Source organism: Dendropsophus ebraccatus, chromosome 10 (genome assembly GCF_027789765.1).
Source record: "Dendropsophus ebraccatus isolate aDenEbr1 chromosome 10, aDenEbr1.pat, whole genome shotgun sequence".
Lineage (NCBI taxonomy): Eukaryota > Metazoa > Chordata > Amphibia > Anura > Hylidae > Dendropsophus > Dendropsophus ebraccatus.
In genome coordinates this window covers 75519708-75547466 of record NC_091463.1, presented here as the reverse complement: position 1 = coordinate 75547466, position 27759 = coordinate 75519708, and the positions used below count along the sequence as shown (strand labels likewise).

General features: G+C 44.8%; 1 protein-coding gene across 2 annotated transcripts in view; it reads left to right on the top strand.

Moving 5' to 3' along the window:
- Positions 1-21078: 21078 nt before the first annotated feature.
- AXL (AXL receptor tyrosine kinase) overlaps positions 21079-27759 on the top strand; it is a 61023-nt gene continuing 54342 nt past the window's right edge. For both annotated transcript variants that reach the window (XM_069943397.1, XM_069943396.1), the window contains exon 1: positions 21079-21502. In XM_069943397.1, coding sequence (XP_069799498.1) covers positions 21439-21502 — 64 coding nt within the window. In that variant the 5' untranslated portion in view covers positions 21079-21438. The remainder of the gene's footprint in view (positions 21503-27759) is intronic.

The following is a 27759-nucleotide window of genomic DNA, read 5'->3' as shown; positions in this document are numbered from 1 at the left end:
CAGCCAAGGTCAGAGCTGGAGCTACAGTATGTGCACGATTTTCGGCATAAATTCCCCATCACCACCACCACCACCACCACCTTCTTAACACCCACATTTAAGACAAAGATGAATGACTTTGTGCACCTTTACAACAATTTTTTTTAAATATTCTAGTGCATGAAAAAGTTAGCAATTTGCAAGTGTGGTGTCCCACCAGTGGTGCTGTCTGGAGCACCTGAGTAAGCCATTCACTGAGGTTAACAAGTGGGAAATGTAGTACTGTGTTTTCCCCATTAGGTGTCACGACTGTTTAGTTACACCTGTTGCACAGCTGAAGTCACAAGGATTAATCATGTTATGTCATGTGTTGTGTTGATGACCATTCAGAGGTGCTTATTTTTCTCTTGTCCTATTCTCTCTCTTCTTTCTCATGCACACTTGGCCCCACCACTCAAAAGAGGGTTTAGTATGAGCCCCTGTAGGAGGAGTTAGCCTGGTGGCGGGAAGTGAAGTCAGTCTCTAACTTGTATTCAGTGTGAGAGGACACAAACAGACCCAGTTCCTGCAGACGTTAAGCCGAGGCCAGGCTTGGTCAGGACCCCTAACAGGGCCAGATTCCTAATCAAAGATTTTCTTTATACAAGTTACTCAAGCAACTATGCAGTGCTAAGCTCCACTTAGAGGAGAGAAGCCACCTACAATAACCCTTGCCCATGCCAGGAACCTCTCTAAACGGTGCAGGGCAGTCTCCTGAAACAAGAGGAACTGATCCCAGTAGGACAAAGCTACCAGGTCTATGTATCCTACTGGGCAATCTTGGAAGCCTGCTAAACCCAGAAAGACTGGGGCTCACATTACCCACCTAGGATGGGTACCTTGCAACTAGGGGGCATAAGGCGGCTCAGAGCCACAACTAGTCATCCGTGAGTATGGGTACCTTTTTCTCTCTACTTCTACACTTGTTGCAGCAGAGCACATTCACTACATTGGGCAGGGCTTCTCTGGAAGCTCCTCTTTTCTTCTTCTCTCTCTACAAAGCACTTTCTACGTCTACAAGTACTGGTTATCTCTGTGTCAGCACTAAAGTCATGGGTCAAGATTTGCACTATTGTATCACGTGCACTGTTGAATTTGACTCTTCCTTTAGTAAAGTGTTCTATTTTTGACTAAACGCACAGGACTCTGGCCCACTCTGTTAGCACCTGCACCCACCCACAACACCTTATACTTGGGTTATCTCCCTGTTCTGTGAGTGGCGCTACCAACTACTTGGGTGGGTCTGCCACCACTCCAGGCTACCGTGACAAGTGCCCAAGTGACCTTAAACACTCCTGGAGGTTACCCACCATTGGGGATAGTAAACTGGCTAACGCAGGTTACCGCAGCCTAGCCAAGTATCACAGAAGAAGGCTTTATCATTTCTATAGATTTATAGGTATTTTTTTTTTATCTACAGCTGTTTTTTTACTTCAAACACCAGACAGCAGCAAGATCTAACAGCCAGAGAAGAAGGTAATAGCAGTAGGATACATGGACGGGCCAGACGGGTGACGGGTGTGCTTTTCTGGGCATAGCGCCACTCTACTGTATCTCTTTTCTCCATACCCTGGACACCTGCAGCTCACTCTACTCTTCATACGGTAACTGCATATGGTGGATATTCGGACGTTTTTTAGCTCCCCCCATGGTATGCTGCAACCACACATTCTCCAGTCTGGTTCCGAAGTTTTTCAGTATCCGCGCTATAAGATGACACTTGGCATATAAGATGACCCCTGACTTTTAAAAAGATTTTCCTGGTTTAAAAAGTAGTCTTATATTAGGCCCAGTTAGGGTTAGGGTTAGGCCCAGTTCACACCCGGTTACTGCACAATCCTGACACCGATACTGCCCCATGTAATACGGCCAACAATCAACCAACAAATGTTCGTTGGGTAATTGCTCAGTTCTTAAAGCAGGTAATGCTTGGCCGACTACTGATTAAAACTTTACTGCTGAGACCTGTTGCAATTCTGAGTAACAGTCGCCAGAGTGGGGGCTAAAAGGCCATGTGTGTCTCTCTGCAGCTGTCAAACAAATACAATCCTCCATTATGGTCCAAGAAGCCAAAGAGCCGCATCTTCAGCCAGCCAAGGAGTGGAGTGCATTACTGCACACTCAAACAACCCCGCCCTAATCCCCCTGCTGTATTTCGGGATTGCAGTAAAACCTGGTGCAACTAGTAACTTTTGACTCAGGGTCTTGTACTGGGTCAGTTATCTCTGAACAAGATACGTATTGGAGCTTTATTTACCACTTTAACATAATCACGTGAATCACTCTCATCAGACTAGCATGTTTATTCCTATTACTCGGGAAGATTATCGTGCGGAAAATCGTTATATCGTTTGAATTTAAACGATAATTGTTCCGTGTAATTGCAGGCAATGATCGAAAAATCATTAGTGTGTCGTTGATCGTTTATTTAGATCTGACCCTGAAATCATTGTAATCTTTCGCTAATTGCTCAATGTAATTCGCTGTAATTCCACATTCGTTTACTAATCATTCAGTGTAATTCCAAATTGTTCCCTCTTTTGCTGGGATCAGATGGTGTATACGATCATAGAACGATCATTGTAATGATTGTAACTAACGACTATCGTTCTGTGTAATATGGTGAACGATTTTAGGTTAACGATTAACAATCCTGTTTGCAATCGTTTATCGTTAAAAATCGCTTTGTATAATAGGACCCTAAGTCACAAGTAGTAGTCATAGCGGATCCCTGCCTTCAATCACTGTACAATCCCTGCCTTCAACTTGTTTCTGCATATGCTGGTAATTCTCACCATGATACCTGATTAAAGCCCTCTCTGATCCGGCCCCCCTGGGCTCACACTCCTCTCCTCACTACACACATACTTGGAAGGATGAGTATGAAATATTTCATTGATTTTGTAAGCGCCAAAACATTTGGCTGTTTACCTTGGTTACTGATTCCCAGAGCTCCAGGGGAGGAAGAGGATGACGTATGATAGTCGGAATCTGGAGCTGTGAACTGTATACATGACATAATATGGTAAGGTATCTGAGAAAGCCAGCAGAATTGTAGCCTGTACCTGGCGCAGGCATATCGGCCTGGTCTTGTGGTTAATACGTGATGTAGAGGAGGATTTCTGTAGGATGATATATGGGTGTAGTGGTGTCTTTCTTGAACACTCATGTAAAGTACACATTAATATCCAGATGTAATTTGTACCTGTAGACACATCACACATCAGGAACATCTGTCCGGATATCTTATCCGGACAGATTTTATGACTCATAGGGTAGTTTTGGTCGTGGATACCCTTCAGGATTTTTTAGAAACTGTCTAGAATTCTGGCTGCTTTGCTTGGCACCCTGTATATGAGCAAGTGCAAGTGCTAACACCGGCCCTTTAACTGTATACGCTCCAAATCAGGAGTGCATATAATTAATAATGGTGCAGTTATTGACCCTGACAATTATTCTTGTGGGTGAAGGCAGCATTATACCTCCAGCCACAGGAGTGCGCTACCTACCCACAGTATTGTGGCGCACAAGTCACGTCACTTGCGCACATGCACAATGAAGGAGAAGCCGGCCGTGAGCATGGCAGCAGCCTGCAGCAGGTGAGTATGACTTTTTTACTCTGTTTTCATGGTCAGGAAACACTGATGGTTTCTTGAGACCTCCTGAAAGGCTTCAGGATCAATGTTTAACGGACGTGTAAAGGGGGCCTTAACCAGTGTCAGATAATAAGTTCTGTCAAGTGACCCAATGTACAGACCAGATCCTTTGTAGGATCGAAAACACATGATGTGATTTCACCCACTGTATCCGGAGAACCCTTTCTTACTTTCAGGCGGGGTTCCCACATAGTATTTTGGGTCAGTATTTTAGCCAAAACCAGAAGTGTGTCCAAAACATAGAAAAAGGTGAAAATCTTCCCCTTTTTATTTTTATCCATTGTACTCCTTGCTATGGCTAAAAGAACTGACCAAAGTACTGGCCAAATACTGAGTACGTGTAATCCCAGTCTCAATAGTATACGTGAAGGCAAAGTTACAAAACAGTTGTGCAACTTATTTAGTCGTCATCTACTTTATTGGGCGTGGTATATTTGGGAAAATACTAGGATAGGATATCAGCGTCTGAAATTACGGTGCATTTACGCAGAGAAATTTATCTGACAGATTTCTGAAGCCAAAGCCAGGAATCTGTCTGTGTAAATGCACAGGCTGCAGGCACAAATATTAAAAACAGGACTTTTTCTTAAACTTCAGAAATGTAGTATGAAACCAGAAAATGGCAGTCACATAAATTATGCAACTTTTTCCACCCTATGACTTCATCCACCACATAACATTTATTTTCCACCTTTGATATCTGAGTTCCAGATGACGAAGTGACAAAATGATAACAGAGTCATAAGTATTGGCCTTTTTTTGTCATTTATTTGTTGATCACATAGTGACTGGTACAGTATGAGCCCCTTGTCAGTGATAACTGTATCTAAGCTTTTCCAGTAATTGTTGATTAGGCCTGCACATCTGCTTAGGCACCTCCGGAATCTTCTATCTTCATACCACAATATGCATCCACAGACATGTGTTGTAAAGAACAGACTTTGGCCATGTTCACACTATTATTTTCAAACTATTTTGATGATTAAAATGACAGCCGTTGTTTAACATACTTTGGCAGTTGTCATTGCAATGGTGGCTGTTGGCACATAATTCTAGTTCAGGTTGAATGATGGCCCTTTTGGGTGTGTCTATTTTTTTTTTTAAAGATCCATTGATCCAACGGGAACCTGGAGTGGTTGTAGACCCACCTGGGATGTCAGTACCGCCACCCACAGAGAAGGGGGAAAATAACCCAAGGTAGACGGTAGTGTGTGTATGGGTGCAGGGACAAACAGAGGAAGCAGAGTATAGAAGCGTTTAGTATAAAAATAGAACAGTTTACGGAACGGAATTGCCAGGGAACAGTACACTCTATACCGATGCAAATCTTGACACAACTTGGTTGCTGACAATAGAGTAGACTTAGTGCTATTTGAAACAGGTGCTTGGTAGAAGTGCTACAGACATGAAAATAGTTAAAAGCAGCCCCCAAACTGCTAAAAAAAATTCCCACAGTTGCCAAAGGAGCCCTGCCCAATGTAGATCCTGTACTCTGCTGGAACTGAAGGAGATATATAAGAGCAGATAAGTGATACTCGTACTCACGTTTAGACTAAGTCTGACCTCCTTCTGACCCCTAGTATTGTAGAACCCATCCTAGGTGGGTAGCAAGAGCCCCAGTCGTCGGTTATCTGGGTGTCGTAGACTACCAAGATTACCCAGTTGTCATGCACTGTGCAGTAGGATATGTAGACCTTTTTGGCTTCTCTCCCCTACTTGGACTTAAAGGGGTTATCCAGCACTACAAAAACATGGCCACTTTTCCCCCTACTGTTGTCTCCAGTTCAGGGGCAGTTTGCAATAAAGCTCCATTTACTTCAATGGAACTGAATTTTAAAATCCCACCCAAACTGGAGACAACAGTAGGGGGAAAGTGGCCATGTTTTTGTAGCGCTGGATAACCCCTTTAACACTGCATAGTGAAAGTTGTGGTAACTTGTATAAAAGAAATCTCTCTCTGCATCTGTCTCTGGTCCTTGTCAGGGGTCCTGGCTGTAGCCAGGCTGTGGCTTAGCTTCTGCAGGAACTGTTCTCTGTGTGTCCCCTCTCACTGAAAAACTAGTCTCAACTGACTCATCCACTCCACCAGGTAAACTCCTACTACAGGGGTAATATTTAAACCTTCCTGTGAGTGGTGGGGTTGAGTTTGGGTAAGAGAGAGGAAGAAGAGGATAGAAGAGATAGAAAAAGCACCTGCTAGTGGTCGGCACACGATCACATGACATAAACAATTAACCCTTTTGCTTCAGCTGTGCACATAAAACACAAAGACAGCGGTGACATCTAGTGGGGAAAACAAGGTACTTCATCTCCCACTTTTACCTCAGTGCACGACTTACTGGGGTGCATATACAACAACACCCGTGGTGGGATACCACAGTTGTTTTACACATTATGTTAAGTAATGTCCGTTATTTTCAAATACTTCAATGGGAATCTTTAAAGACTGAAAGCAATGACCGTTATTTTAAATTAAAATGGCAACCGTTATTTGCAGAAAAAAGACAGTGTGTGAACCTGGCCTTACGCCGCATTCACACATCTGTGTTAAAAGGTCCATAAGCTGATTGGATATTATGGACTAGTTGAGAGGATTAGTTGATAGGCCGGCACTAGGACCTCACGACAGGGCTGCCTGCTGCAGGACTACATCCCCCAGCATGGTATATAGGGTAGGCTGTAGAACTACATCTTCCAGCATGGTGTGTAATAATATTCAGGACTACATCACATATTGAGAGTTGTAATTCTTCAATAGATAAAAGGATGACACGTGGTATGACGGGGAGATGGTGACACACTACACAAGGGTGGAAGGGGACACGGTACACATAGGGGACACAGGGGGACGGTACACTAGGAGTGATGTGGGTACTTGTGATGTATGTTGGCATACTAGACCATAATGAAATCACTTTTTTTTCGCATCAGGAAATCCTGAAGGCATTTCCTGATGGTTTCCTGAAGGTAAAAACAGATTACTGTCAGGAAATCCTGATGATTTCCTGATGCCTTTTGAGGCCTCCTGATCAGGATTTAGTGACAGTAAAAACCACACGGACGTGTGAAGGGGGCCTTACTGTCCCACTGTCATGCCAATAAATAAAAATACCTACTTTCACCTTCATGAAATATTTTGACTCAATTGTTTGATTTAATGGTGCGTTTACGCGGAACGTTCATTGTTTGAATTTTCGCTATAATGATCGCATTTGAGCGATCGGCTCGTGTAAAGACAGCAAACAATCAAGCGACGAGCGAGAAATTGTTCAATGTCATCTTTCAACATGTTCTCAAATCGACGCTGGTCGTTTGCTGAAAATTCGCAGATCGCTTCATCTAAACAGTCTTCACCCTATTCACCCTATGTGTAAGATGGGCTTAAGCGATTGTAACGCCTGGAGTAGTGGATCCACTGGACCGTCACCAGCGATGGCACTAACCTCACCAGGGAGCAGAGTCTAAGGGGCCGCTGGTTATCACCAGAGCCCGCCGCAAGGCGGGATGGACTTGCTGCGGCAGGCGACCCCCAGGTCGCTACCCCTGGCTTGGTTGCTAGTGACGGCAGGCGAGGCGTGGCAGGAGCAGTAGGCAGGAGATGGTGCTGGCAGAGGTCTGGAGACGTAACCGCAGGTGACAGGCTGAACACAGGAGCAATGGAGTGACAGGGGAGCAGGAACCAGGAACAAGGACTAGGGACCAGGTAGCGGATAGGTATCAGGAACAACAGGGGGCTGGGCCAATCGCTATGGGAAGCATGTAGAGGCTCCAACACAAGGGACAGGGCATGCTGGGATTTATAGCGAGTGATTGGTGCAATTAACCAATTAAGGGCGGACTGGCCCTTTAAATCTGAGACAGCCGGCGCGCGCGCGCCCTAGGAGGCGGGGACGCGCGCGCCGGCCGGCACAGACGGAGACAGGAGCGGAGGAGAGGTGAGGCGCCCCCAGGCAGGCCCGCATCTGCCATGAGGCGAAGTGAAGTCTTCGCCTCAGGCGGCAGCTCCCACGACCCTGCAGGGGGCGGCACTGGCCGCCCCTGCACAGTGAGCTTTCATGCATATATTATATGCATGACCGCTCACTGACTACAGGAGCAGAGAGATCAGCCATAGACTGATGTCTCTGCTCCTGTATGCGTATTCCGGGGCGTACTACGCTAATAGCGTACCGCCCACGGAATATACGTGCAGAAGCAGGGACTCCAGTGTGATGCCGGACTCCCTGCTTCTGCACTATAGGAGCGCCCCCTGCTGTCAGCTGTGTCTGTGTCCTTATTAGGAGGCACACACAGCTGACAGGAGGCTCAGAGCAGGGAACTATCAGCCCTCTGCTCTGTGCCAGTCACTTCTAGATCGCAGGCTGTGTTAGTGCTGCGATCTAGAAGTGATCTGGAGCAGCCAGTGATGTCTTCCTGGTCAGGCTGCTCTATGAGATCTGTGATCAGCCTGACTAGGAAGCGACCAGGAAGCATCCAGGAGGCCACAGGGACTGCGGGGGAGCGATTGGTGGGGTGAGGAGATGCTGGCCTGTTTTTTGTTTTACTTTGCTGAGATGGGGGGGGGGGGGGGGACACAGGAGAGGAATGATACAGGGGGTGATTGTGGGGAGATGGGGGGGGGACACAGGAGATGGATGATACAGGGGGTGATTGTGGGGAGATGGGGGGGGGACACAGGAGATGGGGGGACACAGGGGATGATTGTGGGGAGATGGGGGGACACAGGAGATGGATGATACAGGGGGTGATTGTGGGGAGATGGGGGGACACAGGAGATGGATGATACAGGGGGTGATTGTGGGGACTTGGGGGGACACAGGAGATGGATGATACAGGGGGTGATTGTGGGGAGATGGGGGGGACATAGGAGATGGATGATACAGGAGATGGATGATACAGGGGGTGATTGTGGGGAGATGGGGGGGACACAGGAGATGGATGATACAGGGGGTGATTGTGGGGAGATGGGGGGGACACAGGAGATGGATGATACAGGGGGTGATCATGGGGAGATGGGGGGACACAGGAGATGGAGGGACACAGGAGATGGATGATACAGGGGGTGATCATGGGGAGATGGGGGGACACAGGAGATGGATGATACAGGGGGTGATTGTGGGGAGATGGGGGGGACATAGGAGATGGATGATACAGGAGATGGATGATACAGGGGGTGATTGTGGGGAGATGGGGGGGACACAGGAGATGGATGATACAGGGGGTGATTGTGGGGAGATGGGGGGGACACAGGAGATGGATGATACAGGGGGTGATCATGGGGAGATGGGGGGACACAGGAGATGGAGGGACACAGGAGATGGATGATACAGGGGGTGATCATGGGGAGATGGGGGGACACAGGAGATGGATGATACAGGGGGTGATTGTGGGGAGATGGGGGGGACACAGGAGATGGGGGGACACAGGGGATGATTGTGGGGAGATGGGGGGACACAGAAGATGGATGATACAGGGGATGATTGTGGGGAGATGGGGGGACACAGGAGATGGATGATACAGGGGGTGATTGTGGGGAGACACAGGAGATGGATGATACAGGGGGTGATTGTGGGGAGATCGGGGGGACACAGGAGATGGATGATACAGGGGGTGATCATGGGGAGATGGGGGGACACAGGAGATGGATGATACAGGGGGTGATTGTGGGGAGATGGGGGGACACAGGAGATGGGGGGACACAGGAGATGGATGATACAGGGGGTGATTGTGGGGAGATGGGGGGGACACAGGAGATGGATGATACAGGGGGTGATTGTGGGGAGATGGGGGGGACACAGGAGATGGAGGGACACAGGAGATGGATGATACAGGGGGTGATCATGGGGAGATGGGGGGGACACAGGAGATGGATGATACAGGGGGTGATTGTGGGGAGACACAGGAGATGGATGATACAGGGGGTGATTGTGGGGAGATGGGGGGGACACAGGAGATGGATGATACAGGGGGTGATTGTGGGGAGATGGGGGGGGGGACACAGGAGATGGAGGGACACAGGAGATGGATGATACAGGGGGTGATTGTGGGGAGATGGGGGGGACACAGGAGATGGATGATACAGGGGGTGATTGTGGGGAGATGGGGGGGACACAGGAGATGGGGGGACACAGGAGATGGATGATACAGGGGGTGATTGTGGGGAGATGGGGGGGACACAGGAGATGGAGGGACACAGGAGATGGATGATACAGGGGGTGATTGTGGGGGGACACAGGAGATGGATGATACAGGGGGTGATTATGGGGAGATACAGGAGATGGGGGGACACAGGAGATGGATGATACAGGGGGTGATTGTGGGGAGATGGGGGGGACACAGGAGATGGATGATACAGGGGGTGATCATGGGGAGATGGGGGGACACAGGAGATGGATGATACAGGGGGTGATTGTGGGGAGATGGGGGGGACACAGGAGATGGGGGGACACAGGAGATGGATGATACAGGGGGTGATTGTGGGGAGATGGGGGGACACAGGAGATGGATGATACAGGGGGTAATTGTGGGAAGATGGGGGGACACAGGGGGTGATTGTGGGGACTTGGGGGGACACAGGAGATGGATGATACAGGGGGTGATTGTGGGGACTTGGGGGGACACAGGAGATGGATGATACAGGGGGTGATTGTGGGGAGACACAGGAGATGTATGATACAGGGGGTGATTGTGGGGAGATCGGGGGACACAGGAGATGGATGATACAGGGGGTGATTGTTGGGGGGACACAGGAGATGGATGATACAGGGGGTAATTGTGGGGGACACAGGAGGAATATGAGGAGATGGATGATACAGGGGGTGATTATGGGGGGCACAGGAGGAATATGAGGAGATGGTGAGACACAGGTGGGGGGGATTATGATGAGATGGGGGACACGGGGGATTATGACTACAGGAAGAGATGGGGGGATTATAACTGCCTAAGGGGGATTATGACTACATGAGGAGAATGGGGATTATAATAGTGTGGAGATGCAGAAGGGATCTTCTAAATTGTGGAGCCTAAAATGTCTGTCCAATAGATGCTGCGGGAACAAGTCATGGCTAACAGAAGTCTTCATGATGGAGTCGGATCTGAATGTAGAAGAAAAGAGAAAGTGAACAACTCTGATGAGAGAAGACGTCACTTGTGAGTCACTGGATGTAACTGTACCCTGATCACTATACTGTCACTGTGTGGGGGTAATGCTGGACTCTATACAGTGTTTTTTATTCAGTAGCACTACTGGTGGTATTGATCAGTCAGTGGTGGAATTTTTCCCTTGTAGTGGCAATATTGGTAATAGTATTTAGTCACTATGGAGTGCTGATATGCAGTCATCATGTGGTGGAATTATTTGGTGTTTATATGATGTTGATCTCAGTTGAGGGGGGGGGGGGCGCTATTTCAGTTCTCGCCTCAGGCAGCAGAAGAGCTAGAATCGGCCCTGCCCCCAGGGGCCGAACTAGCAGCAGCGCCGGGTCCCTGCACAAGGACCCCGGCGGCTGCATGGGGCAGGAGGAGGTCGCGGCGGCGGCCCGGAACACGGGACGCCGCCGCGGCCGTGACAGCGATCTTAAAATGATTGCAATAAAGATTTTTTTCAACAATTTTTTTTATTTTTTCTAAATGCTGATCGTTATAAAAATCAAATTGTTTCTTTAAAATCCATAAATGATCGATTGGGCGATTAATCGCTCCATGTAAACGGACCATTACTCTCTTTATCGACTTGATCTGATCTATGCGGAAATATAAAAAAATCTGAATGGTTCACGTAGTTTCCAGCACCTCTGTAATCCAATTCTTCCCAATGTAATGCATAGAATTACATGCAGATAGGGTGGAAAATTATGGTTTTGTCCAAATACATAGCACGGCTTGATCTCCATGAAATTGCCTCTAATATGTTTACTTGTATGTATGTCAGAGAAAGGGAGGAAAAGCAAGGCAGAAATGAATCTGAACAAATAAGTCCTTGTATAAAGCTGCAGAATAAATCAGAGCCACTTCTATATAGACAATGGACTACTTGTCTCTGGAGAGGACCATCTCGGCTTGTCTCATCTATACTTGTCCCTTATCAATGAAGCAATCTAATACATATATTTTTTTTTGCTTATATATTTTAGCATAGGCTCTTAGATAATAATGTAGAGGTGTACATGCCTTGTGCTTACCTCATGTGGCAGGTGTTTTCAACCACATTGATTTGTATTTACTAGGGATGAGGTGACCGTCAGACTTTTGGTCCGACGGCATCGGCGCTCTATTATCATGCCTTTGATCCCGGCTGCATAGTTGCGATCCCGCGAATATGCAGCCAGGATATTCCAGGGAATTCAACAGTGATTCCCTGGAATATCCTGGCTGCATATTCCTGGGAGCGCAACTATGCGGCCGGGATCAAAGACATGATGAGAGAGCGAACTGCTTTCGGACCAAAAGTCCGAGCAGTTCGCTTATCTCTAGTATTTACCCACTGAAATAATTTTTCAATGTTGCCCACATAGAGACATATCAGAAGTGGGTATCTGTGGGGTCCGGGTGCTGAGACTCCCACCATCACAGGGGAAGAAGCCCCCTTCTGCCCCTTCTTCTGTCACACGGAACAAAAGCGTCAGAATCCCACCCCCCTCAGTGTCACACAGTGTTTCTATAGGAGGGCTCGCTCGCCTCTGCTTCCGTCGCTTTCTGCTAAAAGAATTGACATGTAAATTCTTTAAACAGAGAGAAACCCGCCAGCTTTCCCATAGACACACTGAGACAGGTGGGATTCCGGATTCCGGAGCTCTCTTCCGCCGCTTTTGCTCTGTGTGAACTGGCCCTAACAGCTATCCAACAGTGTCAGCAGTTTGGAACCTGAATTGCAGCTCATTTAGGGGCCTATTCCACGGAGCGATAATTGGCTGAATCGGCCCAATTTGGCTGATTATCGCTCAGTAGAATGGAAAGAGTAAGCAGCCGATGATCGTGTCTTCGGCTGATCGTTCATTTAAGTTCAGACCTAAAATCATCGCTTGCCACCAGCACGTCGGTACGGTGGAATAGCGGTGCGCGGCGGCGACCGACGATTTCAGCAGCATCATACATTACCTGTCCGGGCTACAGGTCTTCTTCTTCTCCCGGCCCCACGCGGCAGCATCGCCTTCGGAGCGGGGCTGTCTGAACTGACAGACTGTTTAGCCAATCACTGCCAACCGCTGCGGCCAGTGATTGGCTGAGCGATCTGTCAGTTCAGACAGCCCCGATCCGAAGCTGCTTCGGCGCAGGACAGGGAGGAAGAAGAAGACCTGCAGCCTGGATAGGTAATGTCACCCTGCAGCCCTCGCTTAACGATCATCGGGGCTGTGGAATAGGCCCAGTAACCGAGCGCCGATCTAGCAGACCGGCGCTCGTATACATTGTTGATGGGGCCCTGCTCGGCCCGTGGAATAGGGCCCTTATTCTCTTCAGAAACTGTTACACATGTGGTCATTGTTAACTTTGAGGCAATAGCTCAGTATTTACAGAATGATAAGTATGTCTGACACCGCAGAGTATGATGGGATCCTTTGGGTATTCTCTCATTGTGTCCATCATAGTATCTGCTTGCTTAGTTGTTTTTCCAGGATTTTTAACAAAATCGGCAATGACAAAACCTCCGACATAGATGTGAACTGAGTCTTTATATATTGTTTATTTGAATGTCCAGAGCAGTACTGGCATTGAGGTGACTTTTCTCCCAGTCTCCCTGCCTCCCTCCCCTGCTCAGCCCCAGCTCCTTTATCCCAGCCTCTTGTTCTCATACTATCCCTCATACTGAGGAATTTCTAGGTCACAGATCTGTGCATCCCTGCGTTCTCATGCTTTCTGTTATTCATCGCCCCCCATTCATGTTACTCCACCCTCTCTGCGCTCGCTATGAGATCTGCCCTCCCCTTTGTTTACCTGCTCTCTCATCCATCTCCCTCACAATGCCTTTTAGCTGCTTTTTGCTTTGCCAATATCCCTTCTTGTCCTCAGCCGCATCTATTCACTTCATTGCCCCTAGCGGATCGCCAGCCAACTGCGGCCAGTGCCCTGATTTTTTTGGCTTCTGTTTTTATGTGCTCATCCTTAAAGTGCTTTTTCCCAACATTAAACTACAGATGACCTTAATTAATTTTATGGGACCATTGTACTGCACACAAGGTTTTTTTTCCTTTATATAAATTGACGTGGTTTTTAAACACAACTACAATGCAAAATGTGTGTGTGTATATATATATATATATATATATATATATATATATATATATATATATATAGTCTAGGACTTTAGAGAAGCTGGGTTATAACCAGTGCAGTAGCTTTAAAGCCAGGACTGCACAGGAAAACGTCATGTATCATCACATTTAAAGGTGTACTCCGGTGAAATGTTGTTGTTTTTTTTGTTTGTTTGTTTGTTTGTTTTTTCTTTCAAATCAACTGGTCTTAGAAAGTTACACAGATTTGTAATTTACTTACTTAATAAAAAAAATCTCCAGTCTTCCAGTACTTATCAGCTTCTGTATGTCCTACAGGAAGTGATGTATTCTTTCCAGTCTGACACTGTGCTCTCTGCTGCCACCTCTGTCCATGACAGAGCAGTAGCAAATCTCCATAGAAAACCTCTCCTGCTCTGGACAGTTCCTGTCATGGACAGAGGTGGCAGCACAGAGCACTGTGTCAGACTACAAAGAATACACTTCTTCCTGCAGGACATACAGCAGCTAAAAAGTACTGGAAGACTGGAGATTCTTAAATAGGAGTAATTTACAAATCTATATAACTGTCTGACACCAGTTGGTTTGTAAGGGGGAAAAAAATCTGCAGGAGTACCCCTTTAAGTCCCACGGCTAAAATATTTTATGTGACTTGTCTGCGACTGCTGTGACATGACTTCATTACGGCTGTTATATAAAATAGCCAAATTGCTGAAAGGTTGCAAGCGAGTCACAGTGTTACATTAAAGGGGTAGTGCGGCGGTAAAAAAATATTCACAGAATAACACACATTACAAAGTTATACAACTTTGTAATGTATGTTATGTCTGTGAATGGCCCCCTTCCCCGTGTCCCACCCCCCCCCCCACCCGTGTACCCGGAAGTGTAGTGCATTATACATACCTGTTATGCTCAGCCAATCGCGGCTGAGCAGCTGATGACGCGGCCGGCACTCGGGAAGATCGAAGGTGTTCGGGCCGGCTGGCCGAAGATGACGTTTGGCACAAGATGGCGGATGCGTGTCGGCACGGATCAGGTATGTATAATGCACTACACTTCCGGGTACACGGGTGGGGGTGGTGGGACACGGGGAAGGGGGCCATTCACAGACATAACATACATTACAAAGATGTATAACTTTGTAATGTGTGTTATTCTGTAAATAATTTTTTACCGCCACACTACCCCTTTAAGGTCTGTGAGGTCAGTCGCATGCGACTTTGTGACCTGCAACCAAAAATCCATCAAATACAGATTATTATTATTATTATTTTATTTTTATTTTTTTGCAACTATTGCGTTGCAGTGGTGTTATGTTGCAAGTCACAATGCGACCACACTGACAGCCATTAGATATGATATGGCAAGGTAACATTGCATTCTCTGTTTAGCATGTATTCCTAACTTAAAGGGGTTAGATCTTAAAGAGAACAACTGATCACTGCAGTTCCAGCCTCTTCCAATGGGTGGCAGCAGTCAGCGACAAGGGAAATGTAGCACTATGAGGTGGATATTCCAAACAATGCTTGCAGTACATGGATTGTATGTGTCCACCATAGACGGAGTTGGTGACAGTTTTTTTTATTTTTATACAGAATGGTCTTGAAGGTAAGTTCTAGTTCTGACTCATTCTGATGTCATATTGCCCAACAGAGAAAAAATATATATAGAAATTCTTTTTAAAGGGATTATCCAGGATTATAAAAACATTCAGTACCTGCTTTCTTCGGGGGAAAAAAAAAAAAAAAAACAGTGCCACACTTGTCTTCAGGCTGTATGTGGTATTACATCTTGGAACTCATGGAACTAAGCTGCAACGTCACAGCCAAACAAGTGTGGCGCAGTCTTTGGAAATGAAAGTAGCTACAGTATGTTCTTTAAAAGTAGCCAAAAAGATTGTAACTTACAGTAGCTATCCGGAAAATATTTAATACTTATATTTACATGAGTGTTTTTGTGCTTTTACAGGAATAATAATTTTTTACACTTTCTCAGGTCACTATAAAAAGTTAGTACCTTCAGGAAGTCTCCGGTCCTCCAGGGACTACACAGCAGGCCTGTGGGCAGCCGGATATATGACCTATGTTCTGTCTTGACATGGATGTTTGTGCTCAGATGCCAGAGCTAATTCATCCCAACAGTGAAAATAAGATTTACCGCAACCTTGTGGGTGCAGCAGCTGTCTGGCCCCCTCAGTGAAGCAGGGTGGTCTTCATTCTGGAAGGGGCTGATAATAAGAGAATCCTAATAATGCACCATAAAATTCAGGGTAAGATTTTAATTAATTGATTAATTAATTAATTAATTTATTTATTATTTATTTTTTTTTTATTTTATTTATTTTTTTTTTATTTTTTTTTGGGGGGGGGGCAGAGAGCACGCAAGGCAGACCCTTTACTATAGGTTACAATTGTATTTTATATGAATTTTGAAAACTTTCCATAGACTTCAATATTAGAGATGAGCGAACCGGGTTCGGGTTTGAGTCCATCCGAACCTGAACGTTCGGTATTTGATTAGCGGGGGCTGCTGAACTTGGATAAAGCTCTAAGGTTGTCTGGAAAACATGGATACAGCCAATGACTATATCCATGATTTCCACATAGCCTTAGGGCTTTATCCAAGTTCAGCAGCCACCGCTAATCAAATGCCGAAAGTTCGGGTTCGGATAGACTCGAGCATGCTCCAGGTTCGCTCATCTCTATTCAATATGGCTTTGCAGGTTTGAAATGCCAGGCATAGGGTCGGATGCACGGCCGGCCAGACTCAGTGAGAGGCGCGTGCCTCTTAGTTAGTTTGGCCAGGGAAAGGGGGCGGAGCCTAATTTAAGACCGGCGTCTGTGTACGACGGTCTTGATAAATCTCCCCATGTGTGCTGTGTCTGCTACTCTGATGGTTACATCCATTGTGTCAAATGAACACAAAGCATCAGACCCAACCCAGCGGAACCTCTCGATTTTATAAGTATCAGTTGATATATTCTATCCCCGACATAGTGTACATATGTATAACCTCTGAATCTTCAGCCTTTTAAGACAATCTATCTCTTTCAGGGGTTATCGATCCCTTTGATAGTTGTCTCTTGTCCACACAAAGTAAAGTCATTGTCCCCTAGGCACACTAATCAGACATTATCTTCTCTAAAGCTATGGTGTAACTATGTGTGGACAAGCATTACCACTTAGTTAACCCCTTCAAGACTGAGCCCTTTGATGCACAAAAGTCCGGGTCAGATAAATGCAATGTTCCTCCTCTCCTTCGAACGGTACTATTACACGGAACGATAATTGGCCGATTCGGCCCATTATAGCTCCATGTAATAAATACAAAGATCAGGCGATGACAACGTAGTGCGAACATAGCCTTAAAATGATAATATCCACTACAAATGGAAAATTCTTTATAGAAAAATGATGACAGCCGCAATAACATAATAGTGAATGGATTGAATCTAACATGCAAAAATAAGTAAAAAAAAACCATCACGAAGAAAGCTAGAAATTGTGCTATTCCGGCAGCTTTTCCAGGACAGCCCCATTCCCGCACCAACCTTTCTCTGACCATAAAGAATTACAAATGAAATGATTGGTTTGCCACCAGCTTTATGTGCATCCTGGAAAGCTGAGTCAGTAGATACGCGTGTGAACCCCCCTCCCCATTCTCTTACCCTGTGCTTACTCTTGGCCTTTGTCTATTGTGCTCCCATTTTTCACCTTTGTGTCATAGAATCAGGTTCAGCACACATTTGACAGCTCTTTGGCCCCATTTCTTCTCTTTTCCCTGAGGAGCTGTACTTAAGACTGAATATACTGGTCCTCCGACAAGCATGGCCTGCAGGAAATCCAATGTCAGACTCAAAATGCTTTTAAAAAAAAAAAAGTACGTAATTGTGTTACCGGTGCCGGCCATACATTAGCACGACCCTTTTATGTAGAATTCCTATATCCTGTAGCATTCACCCCCATTTTCACACAATGGATTTTTTTGGTTGAAAAAATCCATTGTAGAATCTGTGCCAGAAATGTTTGTGGCTTGTATGCTGTGGATTTGGCTACTCAACCTCTGGGGTCATCCCTATCTCCAGTATAAACTTCTAGTTATTCTATCCCAGGGTAATGGCTGCCATCTTTTTCTTAGGACTCTCTTACATTATAGAGATTATTGGCCAAAGAGGTAAAGTCAGTATATTTGTAATTGTAACAATCTGTCGCTAGACTGATGGCCGAATCTGTCAGATAAAATAGTCTAAAGTGTATGGGGGACTTAAGGTTAAAGGGGTACTCCAGCAAAAAAAAAAAATAAAAAAAATCTTTTTTATATCAACTGATGTCAGAAAGTTATATAGATTTGTAATTTACTTCTTTTTAAAAATCTCAAATCTTCCCATACTTATCAGCTGCTGTATGTTCTGCAGGAAATGTTGTTTTCTTTTCAGTCTGACGCATTGATCTCTGCTGCCACCTCTGTCCAATACAGGAACTGTTCAGGGCAGAAAAGGATTTCCATGGGGATTTGCTACTGCTCTGGACAGTTCCTGTCTCGGCCAGAGATGTCAACAGAGAGCACTGCGACAGACTGAAAAGAAAACACCACTTCCTGCAGGACATACAACAGCTGATAAGTATGGGAAGACTTGAGATTTTTAAATAGAAGTCAATTAGAAATCTATATAACTATTTCAAACTAATTGATTTGAAAGAAAAAAAAAATCACTGGATAACTCTTTTAAGACACATGGCTGATTTCTACCTGTTTACAGATTGTGTATAGTATAGAAGCTCATCCTCATTTATATCAACATAGCGTTGCAATACCAGACCTAACCCATGGACAAGTGTGGGGCTGTTTCTGAAAGAAAGTAGATTTATTTTTTTTATTTTTTTAATCCCCATTTGTTATTGTAACTTAAAGGAATAATTGATCACCTAAGTATTCTGATTTCCCTGTCTGTCAGAAACATCTTGTTAAATGAGTCCTCAGTACACCACCCATAATGTCCCTGGCCCATTACGATATCCGATAACTAAGAGGTCTAGTCCTTCACCCCGGGGACACAGACTGATCTGCACCCCTAGGGATAAGATCAAAGATTTTTCACTGCTTCGGGCATCATTCACACCCTTCCTTATAGGGTTAATTGTGTTGCTCTAACCTTCCAGGTCAATAGGTCAGGTCCCTTTAATGAGAGGACCAGCCCAAAAAACAGACAAGCCCAGTAATATCCATGACAGGTATGTGCAGGGATGACGGAGCTGATGAGGCTAGTGCCACCCTAGAAAGTGTGAGGATCTCCGAAAATAGCCGATGCGAGAACATGTGCTGGACTCCTGTTTCCAAAGGAACTACATTGTTGTCAAACAAGTGCAGGGTGCGTTGGTCCAAATGTTTTTAAAAGACTTAAAGGGAAACACTACGCCCCATAATCCTGCATGGCAATAATCCCCATAGATGGGGCCCCTTTCTATATATCCCCCAAAATTCTGATTTGGACAAATCCAATTTTTTCAATGACATTTAGAGTAAAACCAGTTAGTATCTCTATCATTAACGTATATCATTAGGTAAATATAACTGATGGGAAGGTTGCGCACAATGTCTTTGATCACTTTATGCAATGCTACCAATACTTAATACTAATGCTCCCTAATTCACCGGCGAGTAAATTTGATTTGATTGGAATCGATTTGATTATCAATAGTACTAAAAGGATTATTTCAAGCAATTTCTGTATTAAAGGGGTACTCCAGTGATCAACTGGTGTCAGAAAGTTATATAGATTTGTAATTTGCTTCCATTTAAAAATCTCCAGACTTCCAGTACTTAGCAGCTGATGTACGTCCTGCAGGAAGTGGAGTATTCTTTCCAGTCTGACACAATGCTCTCTGCTGCCACCTCTGTCCATCTCAGGAACTGTCCAGAGGGCAATCCCCATAGAAAATCTCTCCTGCTCTCCAGACTGGAAAGAATATACCCTTCCTGCAGGACATACTGCAGCTGATAAGTACTGGAAGACTTTAGATTTTTAAATACAAGTAAATTACAAATCTCTGTCACTTTCTGGAACCATTTGATTTAAAAAATAAAATAATAATAATAATAATAATAATAATAATAATAATAAAAAAATAATAATTTAAAAAAAAAATATATATATATATATATATATATATATATATTCACTGCAGTACCCATTTAAGGATTCTTATTTGGAGCATAAAAGACAATGGGGAATAAAATACTTAAACATGGACAGAGGTGGCAGCAGAGAGCACTGTGTCAGACTGAAAAGAAAACACCACTTCCTGCAGGACATACAGCAGTTGATAAGTATGGGAAGAGTTAAGATTTTTATATAGAAGTAAATTACAAATCTGTATAACTTTCTGAAACCAGTTGATTTGAAAGAAAAATATTTTCGCTGGAGTACCCCTTTAAACAAGTCTTGCCATGCGTATCAACGGTTTTATGTCCTGCAGGAAATCTTGTTTTCTTTTCAGTCTGACACTGTGCTCTCTGCTGCCACCTCTGTCCATGACAGGAACTGTCCAGAGCAGTCGCAAATCCCTACAGAAAACCTCTCCTGCTCCGGACAGTTCCTGACATGGACAGAGGTGGCAGCAGAAAGCACTGGGTCACACTGAAAAGAGAACGCCACTTCCTGCAGGACATACAGCAGCTGATAAATATGGGAAGACTTAAGATTTTTATATAGAAGTAAATTACAAATCTGTATAACTTTCTGAAACCAGTTGATTTGAAAGAAAAAGATTTTCGCTGGATATCCCCTTTAAACAAAGGCATATGATACATTTGCTTATTGTTAGGTTATATAGCTGCGTTGTACACACAGATGGAATCCCTGACATCGGTCGCTGTGCACACTGGGGCTCATAGTCTACAAAGCTTTATGTACCTGAGTATGTTTTGTAATATAGGAGGGGCCTAGAGAAATCCTATTATTGTCTCCAGCCGGCACTACAGCAGCGCACGGCTCAGCCCAATGATGTCTTTCTCTGTTTTCCTTCCTCCTCCCTCCCCTTCTAAGTAGTATGAGCTCCTGCAAAGGAATGTTCCCCCTCTGCTATTGTATGAATCCTTATAGTGGGTGTGTGAGTCACAAACGGAGGGGCAAAGCTCCGAGACAATCCTCCCCTCTCACTCGCCCGCCCGCCCCATCTAACATGCACTTTCTAACTCACTTTCCCAAACTACTCTGTGGAGTTTGCTTCTCCTCGAAGAAAGTTTGAACATTGTGTTACTTAGATTTTTTTTTTTACTTTTTGTAATTTTTATTTATTAGACACAGATCTGCAGAGTTGGGATGTTTAGTTGCTTCTTTTTTGTTGTATCGGACCTGAGCGTTCCTTATGACAAGTCACCATCTTGCATTGTTTTTGGAAAATAAGTGACAATCTGGCGTTCGGATTTTCTTGACGTAGAAGGAGTTGTTTTTTTTTAAGGTCGGACAGTTTGGCTCAGATGTGGAGTTAACGTTTTTACGGTGTTTTGGAGGGGGAAAACGTCTTGTCATCTTGAGGATGGGACTCATGTCTGGGATGCTGTTTCTCCTGGGAACATTGGGAGCTGTATTAGCACAGAATGGTGAGTACAGACAAGTCTATTGTCTACCGATTATCTGAGAAACAATGAGAGGAATGTGTTGTCTGAGGGCTAGACAAACACGGACCCCCTCCCGAAAGACTCACCTCATCCCAAAATAGGGACTGCTAATAGACATAAGGCAGGACAAATAAGCTGCACTAGATCTCTATATACCATCATCAGGACACTATGGGACTTCTTCTAATACAGCGATATTATACATAAACCTGATATAGTCCAGGGATGGACCTCCCAATAGACACACACCTCTCTCCTCCTTCCATACAGGTGACATAAGACATACCTCCTAATACCGTATACCTTCCTCCTAACACACAGCCTACAGACCTTTTAGATTCTAATAAGACACAGATCTATCACGTCTTCTCGATACAAGGACATCAAGACATACACCTCAATCTATTACATAGACTTCAAGTTCCGAACCATGGTCTCTCTTCATAGCCTGAGGTGGGTCCCACACAGAGAAGTGCCCCACCAACACCTTTCCTCTATGAATACAGTTAGCACAATGAGCTTCACGTCTCATCATTTTTGGCCAAAACACATCACGTTAGACGTAGACTTCAGGATTCAGATCCATCACGTCCTCCCGAATACAGATGACAGATGACATCTCCTTCGCCCTGAGACTTTTCATCACCATCCGATAGACATAGGGCCGGCTTCCCTATGAATGTAGATACAAGCTCAGTGCCGACATACATACAGGTGTATGCCTCTGAGGGACAGGTCTGGTTGGCCATTCATCTCAACTTGAACGTTACATCTTTCTGGCTCACTTGGCTCATGTAGAACATTTTTATATATAGGGCCATATAGTTAGTATATCAATCAAGCGGGTTCTGTATATTGTAAATTATTACTAAAATTTTTCTTGTTTCTGTATGTATTCACATGGGACCAATATCTCTTCTCCAGTTGTACACAGATGTAGTCATTCAATCAGTCCCAATGGGGCTCGTAATATAATATCCTTATAATACACACACCATAGGGCCGGTAAGGTCATAGGAATCACCAAAGTAAAGCTAGCCATATACATTAGACGTGAATTAGCTGACCCACAGATTTATGTTGGACTGTTGGATGTGTTTGACTCCCAACTCTTCTATCAGGGTAGATGAGGATAAGACATGTTTAATTTGACCTGCCCAATGTATTTGTCTCTTGGGAGATAAGCTGTCGCCAGTGGTGTCTGGCAGTGGCTTTCTCCTCTCTGTCTAGTCAGAACACATGCTTGCTCAGCCAAGCCGAGTATGCATATGTATGGGTATATCATGCGAGATTGTATGCACCAAACAGCTATTGTGTGTGTATGGAAAGCTTAAAAGGAACCTGTCACATTGAAAACTTGCTCCAATCTACAGGCATCGTGTTATAGAGTAGGAGGAGCTCAGCAGGCTGATTTACAGCTTTGTTGGAAAAGTTCCAGAATAACGTCTTAATTATGAATCTCTGTTAATTTTGTGCTAAATAGTCAACTAGGCGGTCCTATTTAGTGACTGACAGCCGTAAAAAGGTGCACATGGGGAGAGCTGTCAGTCACTAAGTAGATCCGCCCCATGACTACTTAGCATAAAATAAGTAGATAAACAGATACATATAGAAATGACCAATTATCCTGGAAGTTTTCCTACAAAATATATCAATCTGCTCAGCTCCTTCGGCTCCATAACACCCTGTCTTACCGGACTGCATTTTCAGCAACACAGATTCCCTTTGAAGGAGTTTTTCCAGGATTAAGGGTAGGTTCATACTGAGGAATTCTGGCCGATAATGTCTGCGGAATTCCGCAGTATGTCCGCGCGCCTTTCCGCCAGCTCCATAGACACCATTCTATGGGCCGGCGTATTCCGCTATCCGCCGAAAGAAGTGACATGTCATAGAGGAATACGCCGGCCCATAGAATGGTGTCTATGGAGCGGGAGGAAAGGCGCGCGGCCGTGCGTGCGGACATACTGCGGAATTCCGCTGACATTATCCGTGAGAATTCCTTAGTATGAACCCACCCTAAAAGTGATCCCTTATCCACAGGAACTAGCTGATGTCAGCCAATCATTGGGAATCCGACTGATTATGAGAATAGAGGTTAACTGTCCCCCAAAGTGAACAGAACAGTAGCATGCATGCTCCCCCCATCAATGTATTCTGTAGGGTCTTCTGAACATTGTCAAGTGCTGATCTTCAGACGTCCCACTGCTGCTCCATTCACTCGGGGCACAATTGGCCTCAGTTCTCGAGATCAGTGGGGCTGCCAGTAGTTGAATGTCCATTGATCAGCTAGTTGGATAGCGAATAACTTTTATCTTGGGTTAACAACTGTAAAGTTTTCCTGTCATTTAGAAAAACTTTTGACATGTGACAGGGACATAAAAGGCTCTATTATCCGAAACCATTATCCTCCGTGGCTGATCACCGTCCGATAATCATTTCGTGTAATAGCTCATGCTGAAGGACAACGAGCAGCCGATTGAATAAAAACAAGCAGCATGTTGAATAAAAACTACAATGATAGTGACATGTTAGCTGGTTGTCGCTCTGTGTAAAAGGAGCGGCAGCAGTAGACCGCCGCTATCTTCTATGGGCTACCAGGAAGATCTAGAGATCATCTGGGCAGCCCCCCAGCTCCTCCCACTCACTGTCTGTGCGTGTACTAGCAATAGCACAGACAGCGAGCGGGGGATGAGGAGCAAGTGAACACTGACCTGACAGGTTGGCACTTGCCTGCTCCTAAATATCGGGCTATGTAATAGGGCCTAAAAATTTGGGTCGAGACCCCCACCAATCAGGACAAGTAAAGAGCAGGGGGCGGTAGCGCATTTCACACCATATCTAGCAGCGATCTCTGTACACTGGCTCCATCATAAGTCTATGGGACCAATGGACCAAGATTACTGCAAGACTCTGACCGATCAAAACTTTTAACATACTGTATCTATATAACATGTCACAAGTTTTTCTTAGTGACAGTGCCCATTTAAGGATTGTTTGACCCAAACCTCACATTAAAGCCTTAAAGGGGTTATCCAGTGCTACAAAAACATGGCAACTTTCTTTCAGAGACAGCACTGCTCTTGTTTCCAGTTCAGGTGCGGTTTGCAATTAAGCTCCATTCACTTCAATGGAACGAAGCAGCAAATACTCGCCCAAGCTGGAGACAAGAGTGGGGCTGTCTCTGGAAGAGAGTGGCCATGTTTTCGTAGCACTGGATAACCCCTTTAAGCCCCTATCACAATCAGTGAGAGCAAGCGCACCTCGTTCCCTGCTTGCTGCCAGTGCTATTACACACCAAAAGTGAGCAGGTAAGTGCAGGGGGGGATGGGGAGCTGCAGAACGGGTTCCCCGACGATCTTTAAATCATCCGGGGAGCCCATAGTAGATATTGGTCATAATGGCCAATGATCGCTTCATCTAAGAGGGCCTTTAGGGTCCTATTACACACACAGATATCTGACCAATTTATCTGACAGATTTTTGAAGCTAAAGCCAGGAATGGCTTTGTAAAGAGGAGAAATCTCAGTCTTTCCTCGACCTGTTCTCTGTTTATAGTTTGTTCCTGACTTTGGCTTCAAAAATCTGTCAGATAAATTGGCCAGATATCTGTTTGTGTAAAAGGACCCTTAGTTGCATAGTTCACTAATCTCTGACATTATTTTGGTTAATACACAATGTACTCGGTAACACATTGTTACAGCCAAGGTCTCCTGAATCCAGCTTTATGACACATTTATCAATGTCATTGTAACAATCCGCTCATTCTATGATAGAAGGGGGGGGGGGGGGCGATGACCCTGGGAAGTATCTTTTGTACTGATCATATTTAGTCTTTTTTTAGTAACTCGCACCTTGCTGGAGAAAACACATTGGGCAGCTGGGCCTTATGGGAGCTGACTTTACACAATGCTCAAGTGTCTTGGATGGAGCCCAATAAGAATAAATACATTATCTGGATTGCTCTTTGCCAGTACTATAGGGTATTTAAAAGAAAAAAAAAAGTTACCCGTAGCAACCAGTCCACAATTGCTTTTGATTGATCCTTTGTCATAGAATAACAGTAGCCGTATTCATGTCACCAGTGTGTAGATTTCTTGTCACATAGCTAAATGTCACCCAACCAGTTTGGACTGTGTATCGTTTTTCACGTATATGTGATCATTAACAGAACCTACAGATTTCATTGATGTTCGTCCAATGAACACAGTTTTAGTTTTCCTAAACACGAGACTCGGTGGAAGGGGAGGCAAAGCTACTTGGTATGAGAACTTCTGCAGACAAGTGCTTTGTTTTTTTTGCATAGAATTTTTCATTCCAAGTCTTAGCTTGAGGCCTAAAGCAGGCATTGCTGTAGGGGGTCCCGATTATTAAAGAGGATAAAAACCCAGAACATGATTAGGAGTCAATGAAGTATCCATCCATGGCCGCCCTTATGTCTTAGATCTACAAACTTCTTCTTAAAAACGGCATCTGTCATGAGACCAGTAGACTTAGGGGCAGCTAAGATAAAACACTAGTTAAGTGGACCTGTCAAAATGTTTTTGTTCGGCAAGATTATCCGAACCTAAACACTATGGGGGGGATTAATGAAGACGGCATACAAGTACGCCGGTCTTATATAAGGCCCTGCCCCCTTTTCCCCGGCAGGATTCACTAAGAGGTGCACGCCTCTTAATGAATCCATCCGGCTGGGCGCCCGAACCTGAACTTTATCTACACTTACTTCCAGCAGGTGTAGTTTTGGATCACGATTTACGCCTGCAAGCAGGCATAAATCATGCTGAATGAGGCGCGGGAGGAGGCCACATACATACATCCCATGTATCTATGTTTTTCAGGACTAAATAGGACAGCATCCAACTCTGGTATCCAGCTCTGGCTACCGCTTATCTCTCCCAAAATAAAGGGGTGGGACAGTGAATTTCTAATATGCCCGACCCCTATCACCACTGGCATCATTTGTTGGTAGTTGTTCAGTAGAGTCTCATACACCTTATACTGACAGCCAAACCCGCTGTGATGGCAGGTACGGCCGACAAAAGTATAAGGTGTATGGGGACCGTATACTAGCATCTAGGCAGGGGTGTAGTGGTGTAGAGGTTGTAGCAGCACCAGAAAAGCCACATAAGAACACACCAGGATTAAAAACTGAAGGGGATATTTATCAAACATGGTGTAAAGTGAAACTGGCCCAGTTGCCCCTAGCAACCAATCAGATTCTACCTTTCATTCCTCACAGAATCTTTGGAAAATGAAAGGTGGAATCTGATTGGTTGCTAGGGGCAACTGAGCCAGTTTATTAAATCTTCCCCTAAATATCTTCCACTTGTCTTGCCTACTGCCCCATATTTTGTGGACATATCCTGCAAAAAAAAACAAAAAAAAACAAATGGGTGGGGTTACACCAATATGCTTTAAAATTAGTATTTCTGGCTGTCTTTGGGAATGTTCCTGGAAGGAATGGGTAGGGTTTGGTAACGTTACAGACTGGTAATATTATAAGGGGATATTTATCATGGACAGATTATCCATAGGAGCCAATCAGATCGCAGCACTACTCTCAGAGGCCTTTTAGGCAAAAAAAAATAATAATAAAAAATTCTTGCACCATTTTTGATAAATTCCCCCCCATGTATCTGTTTTCAAGTTAATATCATATATTGAACATTGAGTTTGTGAGCCCACTTTATTAAAGAGGCTTTCCAGACTAATACAATAAATAGCCTTCAGAATATAATCTGCACCCCATTGATCAGGTGTGTTACCTATACTACACAATGAGTGGGGTCACAAACAGTGTGCTCCCCTCGCTGTGTAGTGGCAGTGTTGTGTTACTGCTGCTAAATTCCCATCCATTGTGTAATGCGGTCACCGTGACTGTGCTGAACATCTAGTTAGTGGGGGTGCCGAGGATTGGCCATCAATAATATTAGCCCAAAAAACCCTATAAGTGGGTTTATTATAAAGAGCATCAATGGTAAATATAGACAGATGGGGGAGATTTATCAAACCTTGTGCAAAGAAGAAGCACTGTGATTTTCTGCTATGGGCGACTGCTCGACTATTCCTCTGCGCGAGGTTTGATCTCCCCGACCTCCCCCATTGCCACCCTCACCGTCATACTGCAATATCTTTCAACAACCAATATATTTTTTACAGTAGTAGTGGAGTTTTACAGTATTTTCTTGTTTATCTGGTTTGCTCTAGCTTATCCTTGTATGACAGCAAACATTATATTC